Genomic DNA, 11123 nt, shown 5'->3' with positions numbered 1-11123 from the left:
AAACAAAATGAACATACCATGAATTCCCTATAACATTATCTGCCTAGGCATTTCACTACATGAACTGAAATCACTAAATAAATTGGGAAACGCCTGAAGATTTTAGAATTGAAGTTGTTTGTTTGTTTTTGTTTTAAGATTTTGTTCTTAGCAATCTCCACACCCAAGGTGGGGCTGGAACCTACCACCGAGATCAAGAGTCCCATGCTCCACGGACTGAGCTAGCCAGGCATCCTGAATTGAAGACTTTTTTTTATGTCAACTTCTATCCCTTTGCCTCCCAGTGAGACCTAGTGGAAATATCTCCTTTATTTCTTCTTCACTGTGAAAACAGCTTTTCTTTTTTTTTTGTATGTTATTTCTACATATCCATCTCTGGTTTTTCACATAAATTCAGATCTAGCATGTACTGGAAAACAGTAGAGAAAGGCTCAAAAGAAGAAAGGTGCACAAGCAGGTACTTGTGTTATAAGGTAATCCAGGTTCAAAATACTAAAATAGAGCTAGACATCATCATGTTTATTAACAAACTTTGTAAATGCCTACTCTTTGTTTTTCATACCATTCCAGTACCCCTTGGACCACTAGAAGACAATACAGTAGACATTAAAGTTAAGTAGTAAAACAAATTAGCGTATGATAAATACAAAGTAAATTATATAGGCAAAAGGATAATATGGAAAAGCAGTGGATTAGAAGTCGAGAGATCTGATTTCTTTTAATTTTTTAAAAAAGATTTTATTTATTTATTCATGAGAGACAGGGAGGGGCAGAGACATAGGCACAGGGAGAAGAAGGCTCCTCACAAAGAACCAATGTGGGACTCCATCCTGGGACCCCAGGATCATGCCCTGAGCCAAAGGCAGACGCTCAACCACTGAGCCACCCAGCCATCCCAAGAGATCTGATTTCTATCCAAATTCTGATAGTCATAAGTTCTATGTCACTTGAACCAATAGTCTGAAATCTACGGCTTATAAAATCCAGTTCAACCCCTGTTTTTGTAAATAAAACTTTATAGGAGCACAGTTGTGCTCATTTGTTTACATATTAGATATGGCTGTTTTGGGCTACAATGGCAGAGATGGGTAGTTGCGACAGAGATGTACGGCCCACAAAGCCTAAAACACTTACTATCTGAGTCTTGCTGACTCCTAACAAACTCTTAGTCTATTTTCTCGTCTGTAAAATGAGACCAATGTCTGCCCTCAATCACGAAATTTGTCATGGGAATCAACTGGGATAAAATGGAAAATTCTTTTTGAAATAAAAGCAGAGGGAAAGTAACATTTTTGAGAGCCTGCTATATGCCAAACCTTGTATGGGCACTTTATGTGCATGATCTCATTTGATGGAGGAAAGGGCCCAAGACGGCTTATACATCATGTTTAGAGGAAAGAATAATTGGGAGAAGGCCTTGAGTGAGTCTCTTAAAGGTAGGATTTAGTTGACAGATGCAGGAAAGACTGGGCAAGGTGAACAGCATGAAGAAGAGTTCAGAGTTAAAAAGTCTTACAGTGTTCATCAAGGGCAAATGAAAAAGTAAACATAGGGATCAAGTGGGGGAACAGAAGGAGAAACAAAGACTTTGAGAAAAGTCTTTGAACTTCTCAAAGCACTGAGGAGCCACTGAAGGAGTTGAATAGGAAATGACATGCAAAGCACTGTTCTAGGAAAAGTAATCTGGTATCAGTGAGCAGAGATGAGAGGTAAGAGAGACTATTCCTATAGTTAAAGTTCAGACCAAAAATGTGGCAATGAAATGGGTAGGAAGAGGGCAGTTTTAAGTTTAGTTATCTAGAAAAATGATGGTAGCATAGTGTTAACAGAAGAAAAAGAGTATAAAACAGCAGAATAGGACATCTTTAAAGGAAAGATAATATTTTGATTGGTGACCACTGGAAAAAGCACCAGACTGGAAATCCAGAGTTCTGTCCCCATGTTGTGTTGTCTTGCATAAGCCACCTAAGTTTCCTCATCTAAAAAATGAGGAGGAGTGGTGAATGATACCTCTTGGTTCTAAAATGCTGAAATTTTCAACAATATTTAGGTACTAATAACATGTAAATAGAACTGTTCAGCAAAGATATAGACATTCAGTATGTCTTCTAGGGGAGAAATTGGGATTAGAGATGGAGATTCAGAAGTCTTTTTTTAAGATTTTATTTATTTATTCATGAAATACGAGAGAGAGAGAGAGAGAGAGAGAGAGAGAGAGAGAGAGGGGCAGAGGGAGAAGCAGGCTCCATGCAGGGAGCCTGATGTGGGACTCGATCCGGGTCTCCAGGATCACACCCTGGGCCAAAGGTAGGCACCAAACTGCTGAGCCACCCAGGGATTCCCAATTCAGAAGTCTTAAAAGTTGAGGCAATAAAGCCATGAAAGATGAAATTTTTAAGTGAAAGAATATAGTCAGAGAATAAAGGATCAAGGACTAAGCCTAAGGGAATGTCCACACCCTAGATCAGGCTTAAGTGGGACCATTACAAGGTATAGAAGTTGCTGCCAGGAAGGTAAGAGGAGAATTAGGATAGTGGATAGCATGCTGTCATGGGATCCAAGGGAGGAGAGTTTCAGTAGGTAACATCAAGCGTGTCAGATGCTACAGAGAGCATGGAGCACATAGCCTTTGTGCTTGGATCTAGTTATTGATTCGGTGGAAAATATATTAGAATACTTGATACTGGGGTGCCTAGATGGCTCAGTTCATTAAGCATCTGCCTTTAGGTTTGGATTATGAGTCATGATCTTGGGATCCTGGGATCAAGCCCCACATTGGGCTCCCTGCTCAGTAAGCAGTATGCTTCTCCCTCTGGCCCTCCCCACCTGCTTATTTGTATGCTCTCTCTCTCAGATACATAAAATATTTTTTTAATTTTTTAAGATTTGATTTATTCATTTGAGAGGGAGAGAGCACAAGTGGGAGGGGGGCAGAGGCAGAAGCAGACTGCCTACTGAGCAGGGAGCCCCACACAGGGCTTGATCCCTGGCCCCCAAGATCGTGACCTGAGCCACCCAGGTGCCACCCATAAATAAAATCTTAAAAAAAAAAAAGAATACCTAATTTGGTGTGATAATTAGTGACCCTGGAAGGTACAGTAGAATAGTAGCTGCAAGAGGCTAAGGATTGAGTGGTAGAAAAGAGAAAGATTAGACTGTTAAAAATATGAAGATGACAAAAAAGGACAATCAGACTTAAGAGATGTTTTCCAGAAGGGGGAGACCTGATCCGAACTTGTGGGAGGAATAAATACTACTTGTAGGAGATATAAATAAATAAACAATTCAAGAACAACGTGAAGTTACAAGTGATAAGTGATACAGTAAAAGTTCCAGAGGAGAAAGGTAATCAAAAGCACAAATGGAGACGTTTGCCTTAAAAAGGAGGTCATGTGCCTGGGTGGCTAAGTCGGTTAAGTGCCTTTCAGCTCAGGTCATGATCTCAGGGTCCAGGGATCAAGTCCTGATTCTGGGCTCCCTGCTCAGTGGCGAGTCTGCTTCTCTCTCTCCTTCTGCCCCTCTCTCTGCTCATGTGCTCTCTCTCTCTCAAATAAATAAATAAAATCTTAAAAAAAGAAAAGAGGTCATTTTCTCTCTGAAATCAAGAGATAATTATTCCCTGAGAACAGAGTACTTGGGAAATAGGGTAAAGATGTATAACTAGCTGTGAGAAATATGCTAAGTAGCCAATAAACAATAACTAAAATGACCAAGTGGTCTGATACACTGCCAAGGCTTAGGACGGGAGAAGACATGGTTTTGGTGGAAACTGGGATATATGAGTTAGAGTAATATACAGAGAAGGGTATTAGATAAATTCACTGACTTTCATGTTTGCCTCATGATAGCACTGGGTAGCTTTCCTTAGTCTTGCATAGGTTTAGCAGCTGCAGGTTTTTTTCTTTGTTGTTGTTGTTTTAAGATTTATTTATTTATTTTACTTGGGGAGGGGCAGAGAGAGAGAGAATCTCAAGTAGGCTCTGTGACCAGCAAGGGGTTTGATCTTACGACCCTGAGATCATGACCTGACCCAAAATCAAGAGTCTGAGGCTTAAGCCTAATGGACTAGGCCACCCACCCTGGCGCCCCTCCTGCAGCTTTCTGAATAAAGATGTGGCCCAGTGTCTGAGGAGCCTTCCTATTCTGACAGTTCTAGTGCACCCCTTCCTCTTCAAAACTGGCCACCACAGTGGCTGTTCTGGCTCTTCTATTCCTCCTCTGGCTGCAGTAGATTACATATGTATTTATCCACGAGCATCAACAGCTCCCATCAAAGCAAAGAGCTATCCCAGAGCAGAAAAAACCTGCTAGTCTGGGCCAGCTGGAAGACTACAAAAGTGAGAGACACAAAGGGAAAGGTACTAGTCTCTGAAACTAAATGAAAACATAAGCCCAATTCTGAACCCTGTAACCATCCCAAGGGTAGTCCCTAGGAAGCCAGCAGCAGAGTCCCATTTCCTCTTCACAGGACTTCTGTCATCCCATCCAGACTTCTAACTTGCTGGAGATTATTTTCACAAATATTCCTATCCCCTTTGTCTTTTCTGCTGCTGAGAAGCCCAATATTGGTATTTGAAGCAGAAGGTTTCAATTTCCTCCAACCAACAAACTGTTTAGGTATAAAGTTTCTTTAATCAAAAAGGACTTCTCTTCCCTCAACACAAATGTACACATGAAAAGTAAAAAATATATATGAGAGACATACATTTACACAAATTAGAAACCACAGTCTCAAGTCCTGGATTAGGGGTTGAGAGAATGGACCTCAGGAGCAACTGGAGGATGGCTTCTCATTTGCTCTAGATGTCCCATGCTCATCTCTCTGGCCATAGTGGGTAGACCAGGGCCAGACAGGGTACAGCTGCAGTCTGATGGCAGAGTTGCTGGCAAACTGTGGCAATGAGGTCCCTCTCTAGAGAGTTTCTTAGGATCAACAGGGATGACAGGAGACGCTGTGGTGGGCGGAACTGGAGTGGTTGGGGCAGAATGGGTGAAAGGCTGCATTCCATGCTGGACAAAAAGGATGACACCAATGCTGGCTCCAGTGCCTAAAGGACCATGGCTAAAGGAAATGGTACCTGGGGAACTGAGGGGAGGGTTGCAGATTGGAGTGGTGTGGATCCAAGTAAGGTGCATAGTTGGCCATTCAGTGAAGTGCCAAGGCTGCTTTGGTTTAAACAGCAGATGTCCTAACTGTGTCTTGTTCATCTTTTCCAGGGGAGGTGCAGGAGAGGAAGCAGCTGAGTAACTGTGGGGGCTTGGAAAATGCTAGAAGGAGGAGATGAGAGAAAAAAAATATGTGAGAGAGCTTTCAGATTAACTCCACTTGGTTGCTTAAAACTTTTCTTTCCTCGGGGACTCTGTTTGTAATGCAAACATACCTAGTCTTATGCAACAGATCATTTCCTGCCAGGCCAAGATCAAATAAAACTTTTAGTAGCCTAATTATACTTTCATTTACTTAACAAATACTTGAAGGCCAATTATGTACCACACGCTAAGTTAGGCACCGGACATCCAGACAGGCAAAATAAAACAAACAGTCCCATAGGTTCTATTTATAAAACAATTCATTTTAGAACTTTTTTAAAAGTCTGTTTTTAACTGGGATCATCATTTCCCAGTTTCTGTTATTTATTTATATTTATTTATTCATTCATTCATTCATTCATTCATTCAATTTCTGTATTTTAAATTCTAATTTCCCTTTGTTGAGTTTCTTAAGAAACGTAAATAAATATATAGGCAAAATCCTCCTGCTTATGTTTAAATGAGTTATTCCCACACCAATAATAACTGTGGTTGATTGAAAATAAGAAGGGCTATCCATTATCTATAGAAAACTTTACCCTCCCCATCATTTGAGTACCCTCATAAATACCCTATTATTTGAAGGCACGAAAAATAGGTCACTTCCACATTAGGTCTAAGAATCTATCCAACACTCCTTCCATGGGTGTCCTATGGGTGCCCTCCTCCCCCTCTCTCTTGAAACCCACACTTCCAGAGGATTTGGTACAAGGATGCTTGGGTAGGAGTAAAAAGAGGGAAAAGGAAAAAGTTTTATGGCAACAGAGGAAAAAGGAGTTGTAGAGGAAAGCTAAGGACTCTTCCTGCATGACTCATTTGTTCAGGTAAAAAAGCCTTCTGTATCTATGCAGAAAGCAGATAAGCTACAACATGAGGGATAGGGTTAAATTTCATGGAGTTCTTAGTAGTGATCAGAACAAAATAGAATGGGGACGCCTGGGTGGCTCAGGGGTTTAGTGCCTGCCTTCAGTCCAGGGTGTGATCCTGGAGTGCCAGGATTGAGTCCCACATCGGGCTCCCTGCACGGAACCTGCTTCTCCCTCTGCCTGTGTCTGTGCCTCTCTCTCTGTGTGTGTGTCTCTCATGAATAAATAAATGAATAAAAATTTTTAAATAACAAAATAGAACAAAAATCATACATGAATCAAGACAATGAGGAAGGTTAGGGGACGCCTGGGTGGCTCAGCAGTTGGGTGTCTGCCTTTGGTTCAGTACGTGATCCCAGAGTCCCAGGATTGAGTCTCACATCCGGTTCCCTGCGAGGAGCCTGCTTCTCCCTCTGCCTGTCTCTGCCTCTGTGTCTCTCATGAATAAATAAACAAAATCTTAAAAAAAAAAATGAGGAAGGTTAGGCATTTCCTCCCCTGAAAAGAAACCTGTTTTGAAAAAGATGAAAAGACTCAGAAGAAAACAGAAGAAGGATTTCTGCATGTACACTTCATTTCCTCATTACCCCATTTCTCCCTCAGGTTTGTATGTTCTTACCTTGGTCAGCTGGTGCCTGCTACTACTCAATGATGACTTCTGGGCAGCTATATGAGGAAACCAAGTCTTTAACATCCCTTCTACCTGTAGCAAGGTTCCTAGATAACGCTCCCTGTGGAAAAATTTTTTTTTTCTTTAAAAAGCCATTAAGTGTGAAAAAAGCAACAAAACAGGATTGTAGATATCTCCTTTTTTTATGAAGTACTGAGGAAAGAACCAGGGGGGAACTTACCCCATTTGTGGCTTCTGCAAAATACCTACAATACGCTGGATTCTGTCCATTGCCACACTCTGCTGGAAACTGCTCAATCCTGGGATTAGGGAGAGAGAAAAACATCAAAGGTTGAGATTCAAGAATTTCGTCAGGTAAAGGAAGGACAAAACAGGGTTAAAATAGATTCAGCTAAAGAAATTAAATCACAGAAGCACAAAAGGAATAATGTAGGCTACAGAGATTTAAGAGAAATAACACATTTAAAACATTGAGAGAAAGAGATTAATCTAGCCCAAATAAGTGCAATTTATTAGATAATCACCTCTCTCAAATCGACCCATCTTCAGCCCATTCAGTAGGTCTGTGAGAGGACGGATAAATCCTTGGAGCTCTTTACACTGTAGGAAAACCGGACAAAGGCTATGAGAGGACTCACAGAATTGTCCACACAGTACTGTTCTTCCCCACCTCCACAGCCCAAAACCAACATTGTCTTCATAGGGTCCTTACTCATCAGCTGGGTGCTAAGCCATTCCAGTATTGTCTCCTTTCCCCTGCCTTTTCTTACCTTCTGAGCAAAGAGCCGGTCTCCTTCTGTGGTACAACCTTGGATGTTTACGTTGGTCTGTAATTCACCATCTCTTGATTTTTTGACCCCAGATCCCACCATAAGAGAGGCCAAGCCCCGCTGTTCCAGGTGAGATGCTGTATGTTGGTTGCTGGAAACCTTGGTTCGTTGCCTGCAGCGGATAGGCCCCGGGCTGGGCCGAGAACCTCCCCTCTGCCCAGCAGGATCTGACCTGGGGCCATGGGTCCCCTTGTCCTCCCCCTCGCTATCTGACGGGAGGCCAAAGTCACTGTTCACTGGGGAGGTGGAAAGACAGGAAGACAGAGAGTAGGAAGAACAGGAGTAATCGCTAGCTGGAGAATCCATAGGTTCAGAAGCAGGAGCTTAACAACTCCCGGAGTACCCAAAGATCGGAACCTGCAAGTGAAGAGCAAAGCCAGGAATCTGTAACCATCATCTGAAAATGAGAAAATAGACTGGGGGATTGGGGTGTACTGGATAATACCTCCTCTCTCCTCCCCAGCATTACATGTCTCCGAGACAATAGAAAAAGTCACCTCCTCTGCCTGCCCCGCTCAGCTAAGAACCTGAACTGCCCCTCTGGCCTCCGCAGGGCAGCTTCTTTATCTGACACAAGACTGTTCTTTCCTCCCCTCCGTTCAGAGTAAATTACCTGACTTGACACCTTCCCGCGACAGTTGTTCACCAGATCTGCTCCCAGCCTAACCCCTGCAGCGAGGGCTACCAGTGAGCGCACCTAGTGACCCTGTAGGGAACTCTCCCCACGGTAACCCCACGCCCCTTCCCAATCTCTCTGAACCGGATCCCAGCGCCGGGACCCTCCACAGTCGCGCCTGCCACGTGAGGCTATTCCTCCCAATACCAAGCTCCGCTTTCGGTCCCGAAACCTACTCCCTCGGGTCTGATCCTCAGGCGCAGAACGCTCCCTCAGCCCACCAGCCTCCGCACCTGTACCGGTCCGCCACCTGGCTGTCTCCCGCTCCTTCTCCAACTCCGCGAGTCAGGGCTGCCCACCTCTGCCTCTCCCCCACTGGTCCCGCCCCTTCCCCCCTCCCAGACACGTGCGGCTGGGCACGTGCCTTCCCCCTGCGTACACAGACCTCGCGGCCTCATTGGTTGGCTAGTCGGCGGCGCGTGACGCATGTTCCCCAAGTTCGCATCCCATTTGCTACAGCCTCCAGGGGCTCGGCCAATAGAGACACAGCTAGGTGACGATTGGCTGGAAGGGAAGCATTCCGTGCCCCGCCCCTACATGCAGCTCGCGAGCAGGACCCGGTGAGGAGAAAAGGAGGAGGATGGTTAAGAGTGGAAAGGGCGGAGCCCGTGGCCTTAAATAGGATGGTGGTGGGCAGGAGACGTGCAGTTACTGTGTGCAGACTGGTTGTGTGCTGGGAGGCGCGCGTGTTGGGATGTGGGAGTAGGACTCCAGCTCCCCCTCGGTAGCAGATCCACCCCCCCCCCGCCCCTCCGGTCCCGTCCCCCCTCCCGGTTGAGCGCCTCCTCTCACGAGGGCCGCACGTGGAAGCCGTCGGCGACTTGGGTGTGCAACGTGCGAGAGAACGGATGGACGCCCCTGTGTATCCTCTTGTCTCTCGGCCGCCCCCGGGGCCCTCGTGACCCGCAGGTCCGCGCTTCACCGTCTCCGCCTCCGCCTCTTCCAGGCTGGCTGCCTCCTGCCCTGCAGGGTGGGAACTGCCGCCGAGAACACCGCGTCCTCTCGCGCACTCCCACGGGGGTGGCTCCTCCGGCCCTTTCCTTACATAACCCGCCGCGCACGTTACCAGCTCGGATACCAGCCAGCCACGACTCCAGAGGTCAAAGCCCAGCTCGCTCGTCCCTGACTTGCCTATGCGGGCTTCTCTGGCCCTGCGCAGGGAACGGAGCCTGGGTAGGTTCCTGATTTCCTAGATTAGACCTTTGTCCGGCTTCATTTCTTTACGTGTTCCCTGGAGAAGATTCGAAAGACCCGGAAGGAGGGAAGGTGCGCGTCCGTAGTTGACCAAGTCTGGAATTTACTACTTGGTGCTTCTCGCAGGCCTGGAAGTACAATGCCGCGAAGGGGACGGGGGCTCAGGGACGACAGGCCGATTGAGGCTGTGACACCGAGGAGACCGCAAGGGGGCAGCCCCGTTCTGATTAGGGTCTCGAGGACGGAGAAAGAATTAAAGTGTGTCCCTGCCTGCCCTAATTAGAGCTGGAAAAGGCACATTGTTGGGGGTTGGGGGTGTAAGTGGAGGAGGGTGTGATTTTTAAAATCTATTCTAAGTAGTTTTTAATATTTTACGTATGTTTAACAATGTGCTTATTTTATAAAAAGAAAAAAGTGTTCTACATAAACCTCAACTCTCTTTTCCCAAACACGCGGTCTCAACATGTGTAATAAAGTAATAGCATTAGATGAAATTAACTGTCTGTTGGTGCTCTTCTCCATTCTTCACATTTCAGGTTTATTCACAGTCCTAATTAGTCCCTCTAATTCTACTGCTATCTCACTCCCCCTCCCCCCTTTTTTAAAGATTTTATTTACTTATTCATGAGAGACAGAAAGAGGCAGAGACACAGGCAGAGGGAGAAGCAGGCCCCATGCAGAGAGCCCGGGACTCAATCCCAAGACTCCAGGATCAAGCCCTGAGCCAAAGGCAGGGCCCTTAAACCACTGAGCCCCCAGGGATCCCCTATCTCACTCCCTTTCTAATCTACCCTTCCTATCCCCATATCCTGGTGCTCTCTTTAGTGTTGTGAGATTAGAACAGACCCTCATGAAGGAGTAGAGAGTAGCCAAATTATTTCATTTATTTATCTTCCAATTTCCTCTTCCCAAATCCCCATCCAAAGAGTTGTAGCAGCCTTCGTCCTAAAAAAAGCAAAGAAAGGGAAAAACACCAGGCTCAGGTGGCTTAGGAAGTCCCTGAAGCAACCCCCCCCCTACCGCCCCCAGCCTCTGTGAAAACTCCCCAGATTTCATATTCTGGGCTAGATTTCCCCCATGGGATCTCCTGGAAGATGTATCCCCTCCCCCTCCTCAGTCCTTCCTCTGATAAATTTCTTCACCGCTCTCCATAGTTATTTAGAATCCCAGTTTTAAAATTCCTTTCCTATAGCACAGGCTTCTCTCCCCTCCTTGCCTCCATCATCTCTCCTCTACTTGGTAGGGAACCAACCACCACCCCTTCTGCCTCTGAACTTTGGCTCTTGACTTTGCCAAGTTGTAGGGCTCCTCCCATTATGCCCTCTGGCAACTGCCATATCTTAAGCCACCTCCAGGCTGGAACCAGCTTTGATTCTTCAAGGCAGACTGGAAATGGGGAGGTCGGCTTCTACTGCAGGAGGTCCTGAAATCCTCCCAGTTCAGAAAAAGTAATGACTCTTGTTCAAAAAGTCTTTGCCTCAACATCTCCTAAACCTTAAAATTAGATAAGATCATTCTAAGTGGGATCCCTCATCCTTCAAGCAGCTAAGACTTGACCAGGCTGGAAACATTAGCCAGAGATATTTGTAAAAAATGACTTCACTGACTTCCCCAAG

At 45.4% G+C, this 11123-nt stretch overlaps 1 protein-coding gene across 3 annotated transcripts; it reads right to left on the bottom strand.

Annotated features, from left to right (window-relative positions):
* Positions 1 to 376: 376 nt before the first annotated feature.
* Positions 377 to 10211, bottom strand: CIART (circadian associated repressor of transcription). Of its 3 annotated transcripts, XM_055312474.1 has the most exons (7): positions 9106 to 10211; positions 8699 to 8846; positions 7578 to 7994; positions 7332 to 7407; positions 7028 to 7106; positions 6796 to 6907; positions 377 to 5268 (listed from the first exon to the last, which is right to left on the bottom strand). In XM_055312474.1, exons 3-7 carry the CDS (start codon positions 7941 to 7943, stop codon positions 4744 to 4746), a joined length of 1158 nt encoding a protein of 385 aa, XP_055168449.1. In that variant the 5' UTR covers positions 7944 to 7994; positions 8699 to 8846; positions 9106 to 10211; the 3' UTR covers positions 377 to 4743. The 3 variants fall into 3 exon arrangements, with proteins under 3 accessions (XP_055168449.1, XP_055168450.1, XP_055168448.1); XM_055312475.1 differs by lacking the exons at positions 8699 to 8846; positions 9106 to 10211 and adding an exon at positions 8490 to 8519; XM_055312473.1 differs by lacking the exons at positions 8699 to 8846; positions 9106 to 10211 and adding an exon at positions 8547 to 8617 and having other exon boundaries at positions 378 to 5268.
* Between the last annotated feature and the right edge of the window lie 912 nt (positions 10212 to 11123).

This window comes from Nyctereutes procyonoides, unplaced genomic scaffold (assembly GCF_905146905.1).
Source record: "Nyctereutes procyonoides isolate TBG_1078 unplaced genomic scaffold, NYPRO_anot_genome, whole genome shotgun sequence".
Classification (NCBI taxonomy): Eukaryota; Metazoa; Chordata; class Mammalia; order Carnivora; family Canidae; genus Nyctereutes; species Nyctereutes procyonoides.
The sequence above is the reverse complement of the archived record's forward strand: the minus strand, read 5'-3'. Positions and strand labels throughout refer to the sequence as shown.